The sequence below is a fragment of the Mastacembelus armatus genome, chromosome 9 (genome assembly GCF_900324485.2).
Source record: "Mastacembelus armatus chromosome 9, fMasArm1.2, whole genome shotgun sequence".
NCBI classification, from domain to species: Eukaryota; Metazoa; Chordata; class Actinopteri; order Synbranchiformes; family Mastacembelidae; genus Mastacembelus; species Mastacembelus armatus.
Genome location: NC_046641.1, coordinates 7881902 through 7905425, shown reverse-complemented (window position 1 = coordinate 7905425; position 23524 = coordinate 7881902). Strand labels below are relative to the sequence as shown.

At 41.7% G+C, this 23524-nt stretch overlaps 3 protein-coding genes across 10 annotated transcripts; 1 reads left to right on the top strand and 2 right to left on the bottom strand.

The window, feature by feature from the left end:
* Positions 1 to 1116: 1116 nt before the first annotated feature.
* c9h5orf34 (chromosome 9 C5orf34 homolog) lies at positions 1117 to 4795 on the bottom strand. Its single transcript, XM_026321699.1, has 11 exons — positions 4517 to 4795; positions 4275 to 4364; positions 3767 to 4150; positions 3425 to 3687; positions 3234 to 3332; positions 2926 to 3046; positions 2172 to 2263; positions 2019 to 2088; positions 1821 to 1912; positions 1668 to 1714; positions 1117 to 1551 (listed from the first exon to the last, which is right to left on the bottom strand). The coding sequence occupies exons 1-11, from the start codon at positions 4718 to 4720 to the stop codon at positions 1370 to 1372; spliced, it is 1644 nt and encodes a 547-aa protein (XP_026177484.1). The 5' UTR covers positions 4721 to 4795; the 3' UTR covers positions 1117 to 1369.
* A 1279-nt stretch (positions 4796 to 6074) lies between these two features.
* rnf34a (ring finger protein 34a) lies at positions 6075 to 13000 on the top strand. Of its 3 annotated transcripts, XM_026321827.1 has the most exons (8): positions 6075 to 6231; positions 6719 to 6937; positions 7783 to 8169; positions 8864 to 8926; positions 9395 to 9596; positions 9807 to 9836; positions 10073 to 10114; positions 10681 to 13000. In XM_026321827.1, exons 1-8 carry the CDS (start codon positions 6226 to 6228, stop codon positions 10866 to 10868), a joined length of 1137 nt encoding a protein of 378 aa, XP_026177612.1. In that variant the 5' UTR covers positions 6075 to 6225; the 3' UTR covers positions 10869 to 13000. The 3 variants fall into 3 exon arrangements, with proteins under 3 accessions (XP_026177612.1, XP_026177613.1, XP_026177614.1); XM_026321828.1 differs by lacking the exon at positions 10073 to 10114; XM_026321829.1 differs by lacking the exon at positions 10073 to 10114 and having other exon boundaries at positions 6684 to 6937.
* A 368-nt stretch (positions 13001 to 13368) lies between these two features.
* kdm2ba (lysine (K)-specific demethylase 2Ba) lies at positions 13369 to 22946 on the bottom strand. 6 transcript variants are annotated; one of them, XM_026321826.1, is made up of 11 exons: positions 22793 to 22946; positions 19480 to 19704; positions 19074 to 19217; positions 18192 to 18278; positions 17527 to 17814; positions 16598 to 17415; positions 16240 to 16403; positions 15986 to 16147; positions 15503 to 15721; positions 14746 to 14786; positions 14414 to 14594 (listed from the first exon to the last, which is right to left on the bottom strand). In XM_026321826.1, exons 1-11 carry the CDS (start codon positions 22844 to 22846, stop codon positions 14565 to 14567), a joined length of 2232 nt encoding a protein of 743 aa, XP_026177611.1. In that variant the 5' UTR covers positions 22847 to 22946; the 3' UTR covers positions 14414 to 14564. The 6 variants fall into 6 exon arrangements, with proteins under 6 accessions (XP_026177605.1, XP_026177609.1, XP_026177607.1 ...); XM_026321820.1 differs by lacking the exon at positions 14746 to 14786 and having other exon boundaries at positions 13369 to 14594; XM_026321824.1 differs by lacking the exon at positions 14746 to 14786 and having other exon boundaries at positions 13369 to 14594; positions 16598 to 17373.
* Between the last annotated feature and the right edge of the window lie 578 nt (positions 22947 to 23524).

Sequence of the window (23524 nt, the reverse complement as noted above, 5' to 3'; positions counted from 1 at the left end):
GGCCTCAGTATGGCTCAGAATCTGTCTGTTCTTAGGAACAATGAGGTCAGTGCTTCGTATGTGAGGTTTATTGAATGTTTCATTTGTTTTTATGTTATGTTTCTGCAGTCTAGGGAGGCGGAAGGGGGTTAATGTGAAAGTTTTCCAACTCACCATATCTGTCTGTCAATCCCTGCTTCTTGGTATTGCTGTTTTGCTGCAATAGAAATAGTCTGATGGGAAATGATGCCACAAGGGTTTCTGGGTGTCTTGTTTCAGAATTGTGTTACACTCCTGCCCACTGTAATTAATCCATACTGCCTTGGCTGAAGCAAAATTTATTTTGCTGGAAACATCAGTATTTGCTTTCACTGCAGATTTCATCACTAGATTTTTTTGGATGGAAGGCCACAGAGGAGTGAGAGAAGTCAGTGTGTTTCAGGAAGTCAGATGACGTGATGATGGCTTCACATTTTGTGTGACAGTAGCTGTAAATCTGGTCTTAATTTCCTACTTCAGAGTGTGGGAGTAACGGGTTCTTTTCACAAGACTCAAGTGAGTCCCCTCCAGAGTAGCTATCTTGAATTTCACAGAAGATACAGTGCAGACCTCTTGTTGCAGTGGTAGCTTAGAAGAACCTTCGGGCACATAGCTGCTTGTGTTGAGCTGAGCTATGGGATCCTATAGACCAGGGGGATCCAACCCATGTTCCTCGAGAGACACTGCCCTCTTTATTGTCCAGCTATCCATGATGATCAAATAAGAAGCACCTCAACACCATAATACTTTAGCTAGTGCTGGTCATTCAGGAACTCTTGATGAGCCAATCAGAAGGTAGAATAGTACGATGAGGTGGAAAACATGCAGGCAGTGGCTCTTGTGGAATATGGGTTAGCTGCCCTTGGTACAGACCTAGGTCTTTTCTTCAGAGACAAAAGTAAAACTTTAGATTTTTACCTTTCACTTTGTTGGCCACATATGTGAAAAAGACAGAGGTTACATCAGAGATCATTAAAAACTGAAGGCACACCTTATACCAAACATTAACATTTATAGAAATATTATATGCACATTTCAGAAATGAGTTTGAAACAAAACGTGAATTTCATAAACATGCTTTGTCTTAGTATGCCAAGGCCCACCAAAGTATTACAAATATATGTGGAGTAGATACAAATGTAGGGTCCTTGGAAACAAACAACTGTATGTCATTTAAAGCAACTTTTGAAGCACAGATGTTTCTTTTTTGCTAACATTGCCCTGATTTTTTTACACTGCAACTACAGTTAAAAAACTGCTCGTGTCTACAAGTCTTTGTTTGTACATAAATCAATTTTATATTTTTACACTTAAGCTCATATGCATGGGTTTCTTCTTCTACTCCTCGCTTTCAAGTCAGCGTTGTTGCAGATATGAGATCATCAATGTCCTGTATGGCTTTGGAGGTCCTCTGAAGAGCTTCAGCAATGCAGATCTCATTCACTGGCTCATGAGTCAGTTCTGCTGATGAGCTAATTTGCAGTTCAGCACATCCTGTTTCTGTTCGTAGAATGTGGCTGTTCTCCAGCAGAACTGAGCATAGGATGTTAAAGAGCACACAGTCTGCCTCAACATAAACATGGGTTAGTTTTCACAATGAATATTAGTATTAGTGTCCACAGCCCTTGGTGCCAGATGTTTAAGGATACAGTTAAACCTTCTTATCTTCTCCAGTTCTGCAGCTACAAGGTCCAACCTGAAGTGAAGTGAAGGTCACGTGAATACTGCATATGAGCTGTTAACACTGTGTCCAGATTTCAATAATATAATACCACAGGAGAGATCCCAAAAATGTAACCTACCCGCTTTCTACTGAGAAGTTCGTGTGCTGCTCAACAGGTGCATGACTGGAAATATTTTCTTCAGCTAAAACTGGTTTCAAAAAATGTCCATCCTGCAAAACAAAATTCTAGTACATTACTACAACATAAAAGAGTGAATACTGTTTAAATATAATAACAGATGAAGTCATATCAGCAGGAACTACTTTTTTTTTTTACCTCTTGTAAGCAGCTCGGTGTGGCAGGGAACTTCAGTGACTGCTTAGCCTGGTTGTAGCAAGTGAGAATCCTGTACAACAGTGAAGTCATGATGGGAGACGTGAATCAAATAAAGCCATAAAATTCATCAGAGCCTGATGACGTGGCACTTACCTGCTTGCGCGACTCAAAACAGAGCATATAGAATAAGCCTGTCCAGTTATATCGGGTGGAAGGCTGTTTAAATGGTATGTTACCTCTTTAACCTGTGAGACAGAAGCAATCATGTGCATTTATGCTGATTATTAAACAATGGCCTCAGAAAGGAAGTTTAAATTTAAAGTGATAAATTTTTGTCCACTAAGACACATTCAGTGCTGCACATGGGCAAGTGAGATTTGATGTTGTTTTCTACGCTTTCAAAAGAGACCTATACACACACTCTTTAACGCCATGTTTTGTTATTAATTATTAAGTCATGACTAAAAACAAGATCTTCCTCACACAGTAGAGGATCTCGCAAATTCTACTGTAACTGACATGATGTAAATGGGAAGGAAGTGACTGCTGTAAGAATGGCGGCTTTAAAAACTCATGCTGACCACTATGGTACAGTACATGAGATTTATTAACATTTGAGTAACATTACATGAACCTATTTTTGGTATTGTAAAGAAAAACTTAGGAGTCTTGTGTAATGTCATTTTAATTTCTCTTGTTTGGTCTTGGTACTGTGACTGCTTTTAGATTTTTAACCATCGGGTTATTTGGTTCAACTTAAAAAGGTGTGGATAGATTTTTACAAAGATGTAACACATGTAATGTCAGACCGGCTTTGCATTTTAGCTCCAAATAAATTATAAAATGCTACTCCTAATGTGGTGGATTAGACAATATAACAGCTACAAGACAAAGCCCTTAAACTTGCCTGCCTTAACTGGCCCTCAGGTCTGTGATGGGTAAAATAAGTGTTAAGGACCCCGTTAGACCGGATCACTGATCCATCTCCAGGGGAGACCTCTATGACTGAGACAGCTCCACTTAGTATCCTACACAGGAGACATACAGGTAAACACATAGTTACAGTGTAGCTAATATGTTACTAGGGCTTTAAAATGTGAAATTATATTGCCATGTACTGAAATAATAAACTGTTTACAATTAGAGAGTGAAAGTGGTCAAACAACTTCAAAGATCTTTAAGGCCCCTGTTAACTCTAAAAGGCTGCATGCTTACCTGTAGGTAACTCCCTGACACCACATCACTTTCACCAGCCCTGTGAGAAACTCTTGGTCTGGATGTTCTTTTTTGGCCAAGGGGTCTTTAAACTTCCACCTTAAATACATAAGTAAGGAAGCCTGAATCAATCACTAAATATTAAATATTGGTAAATTTTGCAACTACATGCTTGTTATTAACTGACAAACCTGTGCCAGTGAGGGGTTGGGCATGTGAGAGGGAGTGCCTGAGGAAGGCACGACCTCCTGTCTTCAATGGATATGTTTGGCATGTTTGTCCTCTTGTCAGCCTGGCTGGAATTGCTGGGTGCCTCTGCTCCAACATCTTCAGATGTAGAGTGACAAGCTGTCCACTGATGGCGAGCCAAAGACAGAGGATAGCACCACATGGGGGCAACAACATAGCAGGAATGATGCTGGATGACTGTAGTGGACTGGTACATCTCCTCTGGCTGGAAGGAAAAAGAAGGGACATAAATAAATCCATAAAACCTGAGAAATAAGTATAGGGATATTTTCCAGATGTATTACCTTAAGAGGAGTAGTGCTGATAATACGAGGAGAACAAGACCGTGATCGAATCGTCTCGCTCCTACTGCTTCTTCTTCCCTGATGAACCCCTTTGGTCTGACCATTTTTGCTCTGACAGTCCTGATCACTTACTTTGCTTACTGTCTGCTGACTGTCAGGGCTGTTGTCTGAACCTCTGCTGAAATCCTGCATGTTGTGGTGCTGATTTGGACTCTGACTGAGGCTGCATGTGAACTCAACAGAGAATTCTTCACCTGAGGGTGACAGCAGCAACACAGCTCGCCCCTCCTCCGACCTGATGATGGTCTCACCTCCAGGTCTGGATTCTGCCTCACAGGAAGACCATTCGGGCCACTGCACACCTGAGTCAATGCTGAAGAAAGGCTGCAAGAAAAAAAAACAAACAAAAAAAACATATAACTTCATATATATAATATACACAACCTGACATCACTGTTCACACATAATTTGAGATATTAAAAGTTGGCTTAGAAATAGTTCTGATTACCTTTTTCTGGGCAGCAGGGATGAGTTCCAGGGGCAGATATGGTCGACTAGCATATTTATTCCTAAATGCCAACGCAGTTACTATCAGATCCTGCAAAACGACATCAGCACGTTGAACACGATGAGCCTGACTATTACTGTGAGGCAGATTACAACAACACTGTATACATTTATCCCAGCAACCAGCAGCTGGATAGGCACTAACAACAGCCTAAGCATTTGGAAAATACCGCATGTTTACACCTTGTATGCGCTAATGGTGAACCGTGTCCTCTGCCGGACTCTCTCTGTGGGCTGCAGGGGATGTCCGGAGGGGTCTTTGGCTTTCACCAGCATGAATTCACAGCCACACGGCGACAGCTGCACCCGGGATCCGTTCACAAACTGAACATCCACAGACTCGTCCTCAAACATGACCATCAAACTGACACTGGCGTTAGTTTCCATCACTAAACCTGCAAACGGGCTCGAAAACTTCTGGGTCGCAGAGGCGCGGAAAGTCAAAACAGAGTGACACGTGGATCAACGTCATCAGGAGGAGACGTTTGTTATTGGCGCGCTCACCGAGAGGGAGAGGACCGGAAGTGCTATTGTTGTTGTTGTTGTTTTTCCAAGTTTCACATTGTATCACACATGAATCATGTTGGCTTTTATCTACCTCTTTATAACTATATATCACTGATACAAACAAATACATGCGTTTTCTTAAATTATCCACCAACAATTGAGTCTTTTTTGACTTAAACTAGACAAAAACTAAAAATCAGAAGACAGAATGATTTGTATTTACAGGCTAAAGCTCAGAAGTGAGATAGTGCCTTGTGGCCATGACCATGTGGAACAACCACGTACCAAAACCTCATGTTAGAACTGAAATACTAGCTACAAAAGCAGACCTGCATAATATTCAGGTTTTTTCTGTCTTTTTTGTATGTAACATCCCAGAAGGTAAAGCACTGAGGAGAAAGGACACTGCACCATGACACTGAATGTAATGTTTTAGTTGGATATGTTTGGATATGGATAAAATTGGGTGCCAAAATCAACATTACATCTATGGAGCATCTGGTTCCAGCTTGTTATTAACTTTAACAGGTGCATTATTTGTCCATCCTAGTCATCTCAATGAGGCTAAGCAGCAGAAAAACTATCTGTATATTACAGTTGGCCTGCAGCGTAACAGGAGCACAAATTACAGCCTCAGAATTGACACCCCTCTAAAACATTTTAACAAAATCTGAATATTATCACCTCACTACAGGAGGATTTATTGTATGATTGCTATATTATAGATTTATAGAGTTATAGATACTGGATGGATGGATGAATAAATATATCGACCTAAAAAGCTTCCAACTGTGTTTATTTCTATAAACTTTATTTCCTAACCATCCATCCATCCATCCATATATCATTTATACCCACTTATTCCTAACCAGGGTCACAGGGATCTGCTGGAGCCTATCCCAGCTCTCTTTGGGTGAAGGGCAGGGGTGCACCCTGGACAGGTCACCAGTTTCTAACCAAAAACTTTAAATGTAATTGTTCCACTGCTGAAAATGTTAGAAAATATTCCATATTTTCTTCATTTTATTGAATTAATATCCACTCCACTTTAAATATACAGAGTCTACAGATACTGAACTCATATTACCCAGCAGTTTTAAATGCATAGCCAATGCAGAGGACAGATTTAGGACATGACCTCAGCGTCCTTCGTGGATTACACTCAATTCTACATTTGACCTGAGGAGGGCAGTAAAACCACGTCGCTCCGTGCAGGCTGCAGGTGCAGCAGCGGTGAAGAAGTAGCGGCAGCAGCTGGAGGGGCTCGGTCGTTGCTCTCCTCTTGTCGAGACGCATTCAGCCAGTTCAGCTCATTAGGTGACACTCATCATTGCAATGGTCACACCGTCAACCTACGCATTCACCGTGTACACGCCGGAGCTGCAATGAAGGTGCGTTTTTCTCTGCGCTTCTGTGTTTTGGTTTCAGCCCTGCTTTATGTGCAGCTAGCAGCTAGCGTTGGCTAACACCAGCTTTAACTGGCTGTTGTGTTGCCTTTTTGTGCTAAGAGCTAATTGTCACATCAGCTCCGACAACTGTCACTGAACAAAACACTACAGGTGAATATAAAGCGATGTATATATACATATGTAGTTATTCAGTGTTTCACGCACTTCAACAGCGTGGTTTTTATTCATCGTTCATTTGCTGCTTTCAGTGAGTTTTGTAATTGTCGTATTTGTATGTGTTGTGGGAGATGTAGCTGCCTGCTGACCCTGTCTGCACGCTTTAATGTGTTGAAGTAACACTGTAACATAAGCAGCAGCCATATGTATCCTTTCTGTGGTACAGCTATTTATACATTATATGTTTGTCTTACTATCTACAACGTCAACATGATTAGGAAATACTGAAGTGAAGCTGTCTTGTGACTGTCAGGCAGGGGCCTCATCCATGTGGGCTTCATGCTGTGGTCTGCTAAATGAAGTCATGGGTACTGGGGCCGTCAGAGGCCAGCAGCCAGGGTTTGGGGCCGGTGCTGGACCCTTCAGATTCGCCCCCAGTGCCGGATACTCTACATACCCACCCACCAGCTCAGGGAGTCCGGGGCTTGTATGCAAGGCATGTGGCCAAGCCTTCTCAGTCTTCAGGAGGAAGGTAGGTGCCCCCAGTGCTTGATCTGTAAGCTTAGTGAGAAGGTGGAGGTGCATATGGGGAAGCAGAGGTGGATGTAAATGAATATTTTAGGCTGAAGTGCTAATAACATGCTGTATTTGGCTGTGGAAAACTATTTTTTTGGCAAGTGGATACAGTTTTATAGTTGTTTTCATATTTACACTTTTAATGGGTTCTTCCTTTATTCATGCTTTCTGAAAAGTGGGTTTAAAATTAAGTGCGATATTAATCAAAGTGTGTCTCTCAAAGTCACTTTTTTTTTTTATAGGATTTTAATATAGGATTCTTTTTAGTTGTAAAGCAGTTTCATACAGCAGAAGGTAATTGGCTACTGTTTCCTAAAAAACTGAAAAAGTATTGAGCTGCATCGTGGGGAAAGGCTAAAGTTAATTGGATTTACACCTGGAGGATACTCATTTTTATTAAAAGCTCTGCAGTTCTAGCTGATGGCAGAGACAGATGGACAAGTACTGGTTCTGCGATGTCATCACTGATATTCATATGTGGCTCATTCTGTTTGAACTGTGTGCTTCACTCGCTCATCTTGCCAGTCTAATCCCACATCTTGCATTTATTACTGTTTGATGTTTGTCACTTAGAAGAGATGAGCTGCCTCCTGTTTCTGTGCCTGAGAGGTAGAGCAGATGTGAGTGATTGAAAAATGCAAGAAAGTCCCACTGGCGTTGATATGCTTTCCAGTGATCTGTTTCTCCACTTAACTGTTTTCCTTTCTTTCCTGTAATCTCACAATTTATTGTAAAAAAGACAGACATGGACATTTGGCCACAAGCTCACATTTCCATCATCTTTTTCCCCCTCCTCCCTAGTATATTTGCTGCGACTGCAAGAGGAGCTTCTGTTCGGTGTGCTCTTTGCTTCTGGAGAATCTGCGTATTTGTGCCACATGCCATTTACTAAAAGCAACAGCCTTTCAGCGGCCACGACTCATGCGTCTACGAGTAAAGGACCTGCGTCAATACTTGCTGCTTCGTAACATCCCCACCGATACCTGCAGGGAAAAGGAAGACCTGGTAGACTTGGTGCTCTGTCACCAAGGCATCGAGGAAGAGGAGGACCAAGACACAGGCAGTCTCCATTCACGTTCCCTGTATACACCGACCCCTTCTACCACACAATCTGCCTCTGAGCTGTCTGCTTTTGTCGCCTCTCATGAGGAACCACTCAGCAGGAGTGATAGTTCTGATAACAACCAGGTCAGAACCAGCTTTAAAATATTCAAGATCCATGTATTTACCTGCTGAAACACAGAAGCTTAACTTCTAGTCACAATGTTTTATCGTGTCATTATATGACCTTTCTTGTTTTGTTTTGTTTTTTTAATAACATGACAGGTGAAAGCTGGTCTAGGGGTACAAAGGTTACATTTCTGAAGAGTCCAGATTTAGTGTTTTTCCACGTCTTTATGTAATTTATGGAAATGTTAGTACATCATTCCAGGGAGACTATTTGTTGAGCTGCCATAAATAGTCTATGGGAACCACTTGACATGACGCCATAGACAAATATAGAAACAAAGTGTTGAAGCAAGGTTTATTGTTCCTTATTTCATCCTGGCTTTTCTGGGGTTTGTAGTAAACTGTAAAAAAAAGAAAGTGATCAGGATTCCAGAAAGCAAAGAGATAAAAGAAAAAAAAAAAGAGAATATGAAGTACCACAACTAGCACTGAAAAGGGATCTGAGCTCCAAGGAGAGAGGATCCACTATAAATACTTGCACTTGGCCTGCTTAGGGAGCACTAAGCCTTTCTATGAATGGAAGGTATGAAGTATTGTTTTGCTAAGGAATCAATGGGCTGGCTGCAGAGGTGTCTAATCCTAATCCTCAGTTAACTGGCTTGTTCTGTGCGTTTAGTGCATGCTCATGTTTGTTGTTGTTGCTGTGTTGCAGGACATAGGTGACGCCACATCAGAGACTCTTCTCAACCTGGACCCCAGTGAACACACTCCTGAGGTGATCTGTGACTCTGTGAAGTATTGACAATTACATTACAAATATGTTTCATATTGATATTTAATTGAAGCAGCATTATATTTAATTTAGTGTTTTTGGCATGCAGGGAAGCCCATGCATAATTCTTAACATTTATGGGCAGAATCTGAATTGAAAAAAAACAAAAAACAGTTTATTGGCCATAGATTCTTTATCACACATATTTAGCTAAGCACAATTTTTTAAAAAACCCCCTGCTGCAAAAATTGCTATATCTTGCAAACTGCGGAACGCATTATGCTTCAGATGTTCAAATTAAAGTCAAAAAGGGGTTTTTGCAAAAAATAAGCAGTGATAAAGAAAAGCAGTGAATTCTGAACAAGCAGGATAAAGTCATAAAAAACAAAACGAGGAAAACACAAAGTATAATATACTTTTTAATAAAGTGTAATTTTAGTGCTCATTCCAATTTATAATGTTAATGTATAGGTGAGCCCTCAGACGCGTCGGCGGGCGAGAGCATCTCTCTCAGACATCTCCAGCTTGAGGGACATCGAGGGCCTGTCTGTCAGGCAGTTGAAGGAAATCCTGGCCAGGAACTTTGTCAACTATTCAGGGTGCTGCGAGAAGTGGGAGCTGGTGGAGCGTGTCAGCAGACTGTACAGAGAGACCGAGGAGAACAGGAAATCATGTGGGTTTTAATTTAGTCACTGTGTAAATACTGTGCTTGATAATGCTGTTGGCAGTTTTTTTTGCATTATTTATTAGTTGATAATTATGAATCATCATACTTCATTTAATTTGTTTTTGAATAAAAGATCTCATATAGTGTTAGTTTTAATTGAAATATTGACCCCTGCCCGGTACTTTTTCTGCGCTGAGTCTGATTTCTGTTTTGCAGTGGAAAATGTGAGCAGTACTGTAACCACAGGTAAGCTGACATGCATCTGTTTGCACTGTTCTAGATGTTAAGAGCCACATCCTGTTTTTAACCTGAATAACCTAATATCTTTGTTGCTTCTGATTACATTACACCAGTTGAGTAATGATAATTTGCAGTACCTACACAGCTCACTTCTAAACATGGGCAGACTCATTCAAGTGAGTTTACCCATTCAGAGTCATGATGTAATGTCTCTTGCTTGCTTCACTCCTTCCACACTAAAGTGGTGGCCTTCCCCCCTCCTGTCTGCAACGGTGCCATTGGAGGTAAGGCTTGTGGATTTCTTGCACGTCACTGCTGCAGTCACACATACCTCCTGTGGCTCATCACTCCATTGTACAAAGTCTAACATCACCACCACCACATCTGAATTTACTGTGAACCTGTACCCAAACATGATGCAACTTTTCTGTTTTGTGAAATCCTCATATGTGACCCTCTGGTTGAATCGCATTCACTGTGAATAAGAATGAATGTTCATTTTTTTGTAATAGTTCAGTTACATTTGTCATTCACATGGGACATTGGTCCACCATGCGATCAGTTTCCATTGGTCATCTCTTCATGTGCTTGATATGGAAAGCTAATTATACTGAGGAGCATTTTAGCCATGTATAGTCATTCCCTTAACGGCACGTTTCCAGTGTGGTTGTCATGGAAATATCTTGACACATAGCCATAACAGGCATTGTAATTTTTCAGGCGATTGTAAACATGACTTTCCCAAGATAAGATACACTGGATAAGATAAAGGGTTTGCTTAAGCTGCAGAGTATTTTGTTTTTTGCATTGTTTCTTAACGTTTCCAATTGTCTTACCCTTCGTCTTGCAGACGGTGAGAAGGGCCCACTGACAATCCACGACGAGAACCTCTGCAGGATCTGTATGGACGCCATGATCGACTGTGTTCTCCTGGAATGCGGCCACATGGTCACCTGCACCAAGTGTGGTAAGAGGATGAGCGAGTGCCCGATCTGCAGGCAGTATGTCGTGAGAGCCGTACACGTTTTCAAGTCCTAATGCACCTTTGCAACACCACAGCACCTGCTTCAGGGCAGCGGCCCAAACTGAGACTGTACCTTAACTCCACCATGCAGCTCATAAAGACTTATTTTGTGATGTTCCATGTTTCTACTCCCTAAATTCTCACTTTATTTGCACAGTGAAATGTTATAAGAAATGTGTTTTTCTGAAGAATTGGACTCTGGTTTCACCAGTGGGCAGAGCATAGGATTGTACTCCTTGTGACTCAGAGGCAAGTAAACATATCTCTGTGTGGTCATTCCTACATTTGCTTTTCTTACAAATTTTCAACACAAAGAATGTGTGGCACGCAGCCATGTGCAGCTTTGTTCAACGCAATTCCTCAGCCTCTGATCTGCCTGTGAAGTGTAGCTGGTGCTTGGCTCTGCTGAGTCCTCTTTAGAGCACCTCTCCTTACAACTGCTGCAAGTGACGTATCTTAGTAACACAGAGGAGACACGCGCGCACACACACACACACACACACACACACACACACACAACCTGTCCACAGTAGAATGAGAGAGAGAAAGGGTACGTGAACTAGGAACTAAATAATGGGTCATTATCCTTATGATTCTCACCCATTTTCCCCCCTCTAATGGGTGGGCCAGTGTGTCTGTTGATTCTTCAGCACATTGACACTGTACCACTGCTCACAACCCCACTGGCAGAGCTAGAGTGAATTCACTTTATTATTGTCTGAACTTGACTGAACTTTTTTTAGGTCAGTGGAAAAAGCTAATTAGAAATCACTGTTCTTTTTGTATAATTTCAAGTGTAGTGTTACTCAGCCTACAAATGAGCAGGTGCTCAGCCATTGTGACTCAAGAATTCAAGGGTGGTGATCAATACTGGCGATTTAAGATGAAGTTGTTGCATTCTTCATTTTAACTTAATTTGCTTATTTTGTTATAGAAGCAGTTATTGCAAAGCATTACACATTAAAATGAACAAAGTCTGTCATTACAGCAATAGCTAATCTCCGCTGTCACCTCTCTCAGCATTTTAGTGGAGACAAAAGACAAAAACCGGTGCTAACTCATCCAAACATCTTCCCTATTTTCCAGCTGAACTGTGGATGTGAAACAATGAATGTTTTTAATTTTTCTCATTGTTGTATATCGTTGGGAGTGGAATGAAGTGTCTTAATACTTTGATTCCCTCTCATGTAGGAGTAATGTATTGAACTAACTATTCAAAGATATAGTGAAAAGTTTGCTGAAACCTGTGGTATAGAAAGTATATAGAAATAACAACTTACTAATGTACATTTGCATATATTGATCCATATGAGATGTATATATCTATTTTTTTCCATTTAAATTGTGTAACTATCAGATCATTGAAATGTCCCTTTGATTGGGGTAGTTTGTTATTTTCCTGCCAGGTGGTTTGAAATGTGTTGAATCTGCATAGATTTGCCTGAACTCCCTGTCCCTGTTGAACCAGAGCATGACAAGAAGCCTTATGGCACTACTTATGTTATATCCCCCATCTTCTCCACCTGTCAAACTCAGTTTGGTTTGGTATTCTTTTCCCCTAATCCTGCTCATTTTGAAGTAGCTCCATACTGCACCCACACAAAGTCGACATTGCTGCTGTCCCTTACAATCATGAACAGTAGCTGAGCAGATTGCACTTTTCCTTTGGAGAGGGTGTAATTGTGTGCAAGGTTTGGTCTGTGAATTTGGGAATGTTGAACTTGTTATTTTGGTAATTAAAGGTTTTAATTAAAGTGTGTTTTTGTACACTCATGCATCACAAACTGTGTCTGTGATGTTTTGGTGGAAGACCATTTCATTGGTAAAATAATCAATACTTTTGTGCAATCAATTAATGTAGAGATTTCTTATCAGCTATAGAATACTTGTTTGAAGTTATGTTAAGGCAAAAACATTGGGACAACATTGACTAATTTTTGGGGGCTTTGATCTGTTAATTGGACAAAACAGTTAAGTTTTATCTTGGGACATCATGTTTCTGATATTTAACAGACAAAAAAGGAGTGAATGCATTAACTAAGTTAATCTTTTACCTATATTAAAGGGACAAGTGCTATAGAAACTTATGTTTGTAATGAAAAAAAAAAAATCATACCCTGCATTAAAAGTCCAGTTGCAGACACGTGACATGTTCCAGAGGAATTAGTTGATATGGCTCGTTCAAAGTACTGGACGTATTACACTTTTGACTTTACATTGACACAATGTTGAAAGTTGAGTTTGTGCTAAAAGAAATATGGACATGTTGCATGTCAGTCTGTTTTTATTTTTAAAAAAAATCACAGAACCAGTGACGGCGACATGCTGGTGAAGCTGGAGGAAAAGTGAGGGGATCAACAAGGTCAGTGGGATCCATCATGTGGCAGACATTGGCTCATTTTAAGAGGTACAAGCTCCAACCGTTTGGAGCCACATGACCCCTGCTTCAGAGAGCAAGTCAACCTGGTATTGGTCAGTTCTGTCAGAATATGGCAAAGAAAACAGAAAACTCAATGACTGTACAAGTGAAACTTTTAATGCATATTAGCACATACTTTTTGGATTTACACATATAAACATGATCACATTCACCTGAGGTGACATCAGATTACAGCAAAACACCCAAATTACAAACAACACCTACTGTATGGATATCTTATGTATATGCAAATGATAGATTTGCAAAGGTCTTAATTAGTTCCTAATATAAACCTGTATAGAAAAGCCACATGTGTGGATAACTGCATTATAGAAAGTCAGTGGTAATGTCACTTGACTTTGGCTTTTGGGTGTTCAATCCCACCACCTGGGTGCTGCACCTGGCTCAAACCACCCATATTTGGGGGAATTAATAAATACAACCTGTAATAATAATAATAATCATAGTAATTAAAAAAAAAAATAATAAAAAATGTTATGTCAATGAAAACTCCAAACACATTGAACAGTTCATTAAAAAGGTATCTGAAGATATGAGGCTGTAACAAGAATATGAAGTTGGCTGTGTTATTCTTGAAATACATTCTAAACATTCAGGTAGTATTTACAATAACTTAGCCAGATATAACTGTACATTTTTTGTCTCGTACTGAAGTTTAATACAGATTTTGGCACATAAGAGACACTGGTATGAAGGTAAAAGTGGGGATGAAAACGCTTTTCGGCTCACATACCGTTTCGTCTCTGTGTGACACTGAGCTCCTGAGACACTGTAAACTCATGAAATGATGTCTGTATAAAAATACTGTTTTCAAATATTTAAAGAATAAAAATAAACAACTCAACAGTCAATTACGAGCACATCTTTATAAAAGTACAATCTTAACACAAATACATGCATGCCATTTCCTCTTTATCTATCCAGTGAATGCTTCCTCATTTTACATTTGAGTCCATCTAAGATCTCCATCCAGAGCTCAGTCTCAGGTTTCAGCTTGTTTGCAACAACACTGATTCAAAGACTTACCATGTGGAACAGTTTTAAAAAAAAAAAAAAAAAAAAAAAATTCCGTTAAGTGCAAAGACAGTCTCTCGATCATTTTTTTGTCCCGCTGGGAACTAGCTGGTCTTCTGCAGCAGTTTGTCCTCTCTGAGTCGAAATTGTACGCTCACGGACATCTCTGCGATGAACCTTTCACAGGCCGTCTTGGACACCTGCTTGCAGAAACGAAGGTCGATCTGACAGATGCTTCCACAGCGCTTGAAAAAGTTTAGGGAACGGTCTGTGACCCGGTTACAAACTATAGAGAAGCAGAGCACAATAGTCAGTCACAAACCTAACTTTTAAAAAAGGCACAGAAAATCCTATTCTTTAACATCAAGTACAACATCTACATGCAAATTGTGCAAACAGGACAAATGCAAATGATACAGAAAAGACACAATTCTTACACAATCCTGTCTTTTCCCACGCTGGTTTATCAAAACGTGTCCTGGTGGGCAGACTTATGTCATTTACAACTCATTTACAATGATGACAGGCAGCTTAACTATATTCTTTTCAAGAGAAGCTGCATAGCTTGTAAACAGCTTTGTAAAATTTCTCATTTGGTGTGTGTTTTGCCACCTGCTTTTAAAATGAATAATTCGTACAATCTGAGCGATGAAATATGTTGACAGTCAGCTCTCTAGGCCTGCTGTCCTCATTCTATGTTGTCATACTGGTTTATTTAGTTTGGTGTAATTCCCACATGACTTCTTATCAAACAGAGCAAATGGAAACAAGTCTGAATTTTATACTCATTTACTAGCTTTTTGGAATTTGTCATTTTAGTTTCAGAAAGATGTCATTTCAAGGACTCAAAGTGTACACAGTACTCATATATTGAACAGCAACAGCTGTGATGCACCTTACTTGCCAGCAACTAGTCCTTCCACTTCCTGTAGCTACTACATATACACTACTTGACTCTTCATTCTGTTTTTGTCATGTTATCACATTGGTGGAGCTCATTTTTGTTCCTTTATGGTTCAACTCTTATCTGTTGCTGACCTAATGGATTAATGAAGATGTAACACACACTGGTCTACTTACAGATAACTCAACATAGTGAATGTATAGAGCTTACTACAGTATGTCAACCCCTTTTTCAGTCTCAGCAGCTGTGCTGCCACTGTACAGTACTGTTTCTCAGCTCCCGGTTCTCACCTGACAGGTTGATTTCTGTGAGGGAATCTCTGGTCGTGGTCCCTGCTGCTGTCAGCAGGTTCACTGACTGGTCGTTGATGTGGTTGCAGTAGCTCAGGTCCAGCCTGGACAGCAAAGGCATCTGCCGACTGATGAGACGTAAAGACGTGTCGGTGATGTCCAGCCCTGCCAGCCGCAGGTCCTCCACATTCCGCAGCTTGCAGCGGTTATCCAGCTGACCTGTCACGTAAAGAACCACTGATCAATTCCTGTGCTTTGACAACAGATTCAGTGTAGTCTACAAGGACATCTAGGATGTCCAAAAGCTTAAATAAGGACCTATATTTTAGTCGTAAGACCTGAAGCAGGAGGTCTGAGGAAACAAAGATATTTAAAGTGGACAGGCTCTACCTAAAGCGTAACAGAGCAGGAACCAACATGGATTCGTACATTTAAGCATTGGAGATGGGAATAAAACCCCCACCCATGTAAGCGCTGAGTTACCTGGTCTGTTGTCTGTCGGAGGTGAGAGGAGGTCCCTCATCTGTGCATCTTTGAGTCCCTCCACCCACTGGACGTCCAGGGTGCGCAGCAGAGGGCAGCTGGTGGTGCAGAGTGCAGACACAGCAGCCCAAGAACATCCTGATAACCTTAACACCCGCAGACCTGAAAGAGCCAGCAGCACTTTAAAATGCTGATGAGGAAGAAAAGAGACAATTTCCTTGTCAAGAGATGAAGAGCCACTCTAAGCTGGGTACCTGGTAATCTATTAATAAGCCAGCTTAATTGTTTCTTGGAAATGTTGGTCCAGCTGAGGTCCAGTGAAACTGGCTGTCGACGAATAATCCCACTTAGCATGAGTGGAGTGATGGAGGTGCAGCGGTTTAGATCAATCTTTGTCCAAAGCCTCTTATCACAGCACCTATACATCAAAAACACATTCTCTTAATGATACACAGTCAAATCAAGCCACTTAAACAGCACACACACTTAAAACTTGCTTCAGACTTACAACAGAAAAATGTGTACATTCCATTACATTGAAAATAGTAAGACATTTATTATTTTTTTAAACATATACGTGAACATGTGTTTTGGTGGTCGCTGAGTATTTACCATCTGTTCCACGTCTTGCAAACTCTCATGCAGACACATAGTTCCTTGTGTGTGAGAAAGCGAAAGATCTTCATCCAGACCTCGCGTTGTATAGCATGTGTTTTACCATCTTTTAGAGGCAGTCTGTCAGGAGGCGGGCTTATCGGAGGCGGTCGAATGACATGTCGCTCCATTTGGACACACTTGGGAGGGGAGCGTGGGGGCACTGGTCGGTTGGTTGGGGTGCTCCTATTGAAGCCCAGTGGTGTGATCCTACTCGGGTAGAAGTGGCGCAGCTCCCAGGGAGTCCCGTTCATCTCTTTGGGCTTGAGGTGGGGCCTCTGATCCCCGAGCTCACTGCCGTTGCGGAACAGCCTCTTGGGTTCTTCGTTTTCCGTCTCTGGCTCCACCTTTAGGGGCTGGCGGTTCTCGTTGGCCAGGCAGTCCTCCGTCTTCTGGATTTCCTGGTTCAGTGCTTTGCTTAGCTCTCGGCTCAGCTCTCTATTAGGTAAACGCCGCTTGCGTCGAGCTTTTGGACGTGGACCTTTTTCCTGAGTCTCGCTTCCTCCCTCACTGCTGGGGCCGGCCTGTGGAGAGCTGCAGTGAGACTGGTCGCTGTCTGCAACTGGAGTTTTAATGCAGGAGTTCAAAACATCGGTCTTAGAGTCTCTGTCATCTCCGTCTTCTTCAGCATCTCCAAAACGCCCTTTCCTTTCTACACTGCTCCGGAAGTGAGGCTCCCTTCCTTCTTCATCCTCTTCCTCATATCCATCATCATCCTCGTCTTCTGTCTTGATCTGGTGCAGAAGTTTGGAAAAATAAGGATCATCTGACTTTTCCTGATGGGAAAAAGTGAAACTTACTTACATTCCTTTCCTTCTCCTTACTTTAATAAAAGTAAAAGCATTTAATATAAAATGCCTAAAAATGTCTTTGTAACTGACACAAACCTTCTTCCTCACACTGAGATCCTCTTCCTCATCATCATCAAAGAGCTTCCTCTTCTTCCTGAGTTTGTCCTCGGGCCTGGGCCTTGACAGGCTGCTGGGGGACAGCAGTGGTGGCTGTCGGTGGAGAGACTCCTCAGGCCTGTGCCTGGGCGTCTCCTCTCTGTCTGGTCTCTTCTTGGCTGCAGAAGAAACGTCCCCCTCCTCCTTCACAGGCTTCTGTTCCCTCAGCAGAGAGCCAGGGAGGTTGGAGGCGTATTTGAACCCTGGACCCCTTTTTTGCTTCAATACCAAAGGGGACAAAAATGGCAAAAAACAACTTTATACCTTTAGCCTATAGTGACAGTGAAAACCATATGTGCTGCAAGTGCACCTTAATACAGCAAAACACAAACTAAAAAAATGTGTTGTGTTTCAGTGGTTTCCTGCTCCTCTGACAAACCTAGTCACAACTACAAAATTATAAACAGGAAGTGACAAACTGATCAACACATAAACCAAAACAGTGGCAACAATACTGAAAGAAGAAAATTATCATCTATGAGTCATCTATAAGAATTACCCCCATCCCCCACCGAGTTAAAAGTTACTTTTTTACCACTTTCACAGTGAAATTACTCCTCTGCTGCCTAATCTAAATCCTCTGACTCACAAATATTTGTACTCACTTTCCCACTTTTCCCAGCGTGGTTGCACTTGGGACATTCCCAGCAGTTAGGAAGTTCATCGTTCACCACTCCTGAGGCATCACTCACCTGATAAACCAACGAGAAAATGAGCTGGAATTCACCAACAACAAGAACAAGCTTTAACGGATTCCTATGTACAGTTTGTTTAACAAGCAAGATGAGGGAAGTGAAAGTGACTGTTGTGACGTGTGCCTGTTTGGCAGGTCAGCACAGTTCTCAGCCATACTTAACATGCAGCCTTTTGCCTCGAGCATTGAGCTGAAAAGGGAAGCAGAATTAAAACATGTTGTACTTGAGGAACTTAAATATGCACCTCTGAATGTCTCTAATCTCTCTATTTAAATTCTTAGATGGTATGCATAAAACAAAAAATATATATAGATAAAATATCTGAGTCCTTGCATGCTGCTAAACAACTAGACAGTGCATGTTTGAAAAACTGGTTTGACCAAGCCTGTGCCACCTCTTGTGTTTTTTACATAACAGGTAGAAAGAAGGTGTGTGCTGCTTTACATGTTGTTTTGCCTTTATCTTACGTGTCCAACATGTCAGCAAACATCTGCTTTCAAATGTTCCTTTAAGGTCATGAGCTAAATTTTTGTCATTCAGTTAATGTCCCTATTTTTTCTTGAACATGGTGTGAGTTAAATGCTCGAACATGATGATGTATATGCTAGGGCCATTATAAATTTAGAACCCGACAAGAACAGTGAGTGTGTTTTGAGTACAACACCATTTCCACATCAGTTTACTCGTGGTGATTACAGCCTGAGTCACTCACACTTATGTTGCGATGACCTGGCACACTACTAACACAAAGAAGTCAGTGTGTGAACACCTTGTTCAACTGGCCCAGTGTACCTTGAGGCAGTTGGGATGGACAATCTCATTGCAGATAGAGCACTCCATCAGCATAAAGTTGAACTTGTCCTCTTCTTCCTCCAGCGTGTCCTCCTTCCCTGCCTCTTTACACACCACGCACACTGCTGTGTGGGGCAGGACGGGCTGCATTGGTCAAGAACAAAGACGAAAGCAGAATAAATACATTTAACACCAATAAACTGTGTCTTCAGTTATGTTTCCTTTTTGAGAAGCAAGTTTGGTACAGAGCATTCCTTTTTTCAGTGGCTGGTAATTTCTAAAACAATTTTCTTGAGAGGTTTTTATTGGTAAATGTAGCGAATTCTTTCTAAAATACAAATCCACCTGTAGTGCACTGCCTCGTGAATGTGTAATCACTACAGTCCTCCCACTGCTACTGACTCACCGCGATGCACTGTCTCATAATGCAGGACTGCTTCATGCGCCCGGGTCCTCCAAACTTCTTCATGTCCTTGCAGAAGTGACACTCTCCACATTCGGTCCGGAGGCATGCCTCACACCTTCGGCAGCGTGTCCTCCTGCGCCTGGCTCCGGACGAGCTGCGGTTAGATGGCAGCTTAACTCCAGATGACGTCCCCACTTTAGGCTTTGGCCGGTTGGTGGCCCGCTGCTGGAAGATAGACAGTGAGTTTGAAATTAAGACATATTCTGTCATTCTGACACGTTCGTATCTGGCAACCACAAATGTGTCAGCCACTGTGACAGGACATGCTGTATAGCAGTCAGCTTATCTGTGCTGAGCTCCTGAAACTGAGCATCAGGACAGATATCAAAATGATGCATGATATGTTGCATCAGCATCACACAAAGGTGATTCATGTGTTCATTTTTGTCATAATAAGCTTTTCAGAATCTTGTTTGACCATCACCAGACATCACTGCATTGATAGCAGCAGTTATTTTCTAAGTTTCTATCGATTTCTTTTTGTGATCAGTGAAAACTGAAAACTTCCACATATAGAAAAAAGTTCAAGACCAAACATGTTTTTTAACATTTAGGCCTAATTTAAGAAATAACAGAACTCTTTCAGGAAATAAAGGCATCTGGAAACTTAAACAGATAAAAGATTGTCTTTCCACATGAGCATCATATTTTCATCAACAATTAAACATGTTATAATTTCCCACAGCCAAAAGTGCCAACACAAAATCTGCTTTTGTCCAACCAACAGTCCAAACGTCCCAAGATATTCAGGTTACTGTCAGGTCTGACAAAGACAAGCATTACACCATAACATTTTAGAGGAGGAGATTAATGATTACTGGAATATCTAAATAGTTGCTGCTACATTTTCTGCCATTTAAACTGTAGGGCTTCAGTAACTTTCATTATTGATCAATGTTGGTACAGAAGATTTGTCTGGACTGTAAAACGTCAGAAAATTGTGAACAGGCGCTCTGGTGACATCTTTACCTTTTTTTTTTTTTTTAATTTCCACAACTATATATCTGCAAACAGCAATCTTTACGTTTGGGAAACCAGAATCAAAACAACACATTTATGTAATCAAAGAGTTACCTTCTTGCGTGCTGACCTATTGGGTGAATTACATGGACACATTGTGTGAGTCGTGAGAGTATGTTACACAAGATGTAATTATTGTTTGGGAGGGAAAGGACTCAGCACCCACGCACAAACAAAACCACCTGACTTTGAATCAACGACCCTAAATTCACATTCGTGAACATCTCGTGTGTTTTGAGCCTCGCCCATGTTGTCAGGGCAGGACTGTAAGATTATGAAAATCACACAAATCCCAGACCATTACAGTGATTCTTGCTGGAGCAGGAGCGGTTACCTTGGCAACACATTAGTCTTACTGGTGGCAGCTGTTTGAATACAGGACTACGAGAGATGGATAAAAATAAACTCAGAGGAGGTTGTGATTTAGTGTGAGTCTTTGGAGTCATTCATTGTGTTACTGATTTGAATAGCTCATACATACTGATAAACGCTGCTCTTTGAGCACTTACACACAATACTAGAGCAGTGTGGACCGATCACACAGGTAAAAAGAAAAAAAGCCTGAAATAGAATAAGCCTTTCCAGTCCAACGACAATCTAAGACGAATGCTTTCTGAATGACAGTACCCAGAAAGAGAGGAGAAACCAGTCCTGATCAACAACATGTTTCTGTTTACCAGAAACTCTTCTTCTTAGCACTTGGCCTCAGGAGAACTTTGGAGTGTTTAGTTAAAATAGGACTTGCTCCATCCGACAGCTTTCCATAAATTTATCTGACTACCACGGAAGATATCAAAGGAAGGGCTACTGCTGCTGGATTATCACATTTTTTGTAGATCAGCTGCTTTTTTTTTTTTTTGGCTGACCATATCTGACACAAGTGTCCTTTTGTCAAAAGACAAATCATCTTTAAAGTGATGTTTAATGTCATACTTGCAGAATAACTTAAAGTGTCTGCTGTGCAAAGTTCCCACCATAACAGTTTATTGTTGTCGTCTCTTCCCTGTCCTGAACATCTTGGAAAATAAATCAAACTGTGGCTACAAACAAATCAGCGCAGGCTCAGCCACTCTGCAGTGTGTGGATGCCAATGCACCTATCAGCTGACCTGTCTTTACTGTAACTCTGCACAGTAACAGCACAGGAATCTGGGATTGGCCTCTGAGACCTGTGAACAAAAAAAAATGCTCCATATTCACCAGCACTGATTTCAGTGGAAGGAAGTCACAAGACTCATCATTTGCCGCTCACGTACAGCGATTCTTAACACAAATACCAGTGTGTCACAACAGACGGGGTCAGAATACCCTCTTTGATGGAGGAGCGTCAATGGGTGGTGCAGTTATAAACATTGTACGCTCAAGGATGTGTCTCTCACATGTCTCCTGAACTGTACATGCCAGAGGACTAATGTGGACTCATGCAACACCCCACAAAACCCCTGCTGGACAGCATTCATGCTGTGGATGCACTTCACAGCACAGACCAAAACTTTGTCCTAAGGGGCCTCGTAAGACACAGTGCTGAGTGTACTCCGCGTCCTGGTGGACAAAACACAGCTGGCATCAACCCAAACATCATTTTTGCCAGGTTTCTGAGTGGTCACTGGACCCCGGTTTCGGCAGACCTGGACTACCAGGCAGCAGAAGCAGAGCCACTTCATTGTTCCCTCTCCCCATCCCCCTCCTCGGCCCCTGCTCCAACAACACTTTGCCCGAAGCCTCTTAAAGGCCCAGACTAGTGGGGCAAGTTTAGGAAGTATGAGGACACTGATCGAGAAAAACACGAGGAAACGTGGGAGGCCAGTGTAGAAGAGTACATCACAGCTTTAATGGGAGGCTAAAGGGGGACACCGAGGCTCTTGTCACAGCCACAGTAAGACTGCTGTATGAAGCTGCCGTAGGGGGGTCAGCACAAAACGGGTCAGTTGTGGCCAACATGATAGATGATGTTCAAGGAGGCTGGGCTGTCGGTCTAGATAAGCAGCCCGAGCCTATTTAACGCTCTGTAATATGGGTCTATCTAGGTAATCGTCTCTATAACTGGGGCAAGTGGTGAATATTTAAAATACACATTCCTCCTTTCAACTCGAGTAGACACAGAAGAAGAAAACCAAGCGGAGCCGGAGGAAACACGGCGTTCAGCTCTCAAACAGCTTCCCTTCACACAGGACACTGACCGAAAAATCCCCGAAACACCGAGGACTCATATAATGCAAAGTAAGAGGTCTGACCTGCTCAGACTCTGAATCATATTCCTCATCGTCTCCGCTCAGTGACAAGGCCATGGCTCCTCTCTCATCGTCCGTCAAGAGCTGAGGAAACTAACATGGCCGAACGAGCCTCCAGCCCAGGCCACGCCCCCTCATCGTGCTGCGTTCACCGGCGATGAGGAAATATAGCTTCCTGTCTATTCAGTCGTCACCCAACATTCAGGGCAACCACAAACAAGTCGGTATAAAAACGTGGAGGAAGTAATGGCCTTGTACTATTAAATATACAAGTGTATGGAAAACTGTAAAATATGATAAAAATAGTAAGATATTTTTTAAAAGCTTTGGCACTAAATAGTGTTAACTTTGCCAAATATAATGCGTGGGCAAGTAACGTGTGACATGAACGCATTACCGATGCAACAGGTTGCGAAGATAAACAGGAAATACAAGACGGTTCACTGCTGCAGACGTCCGTCTTTGTTTTTGTGGTAACGCGTGACTTTAGAACTTAATTTGATTTATTTAGCATCTTTATCTTCGCTGCTTAATAGGTTTCTAATGGGTTTATACCACCGTGACACAATTTTAAATACGTTTACATAATAATTATTCTTATTTTCTACATGTTAGGGTATATGGTAGTGAGCAGTCGGCCTAGTGATTTCTGGCTGGCCAAGCGAGTACATCCATCCATCCAGCCATCATTTGCCACTGCTATCCGGTCTGTCTAGAAGAAAGTCAGTAATCTGA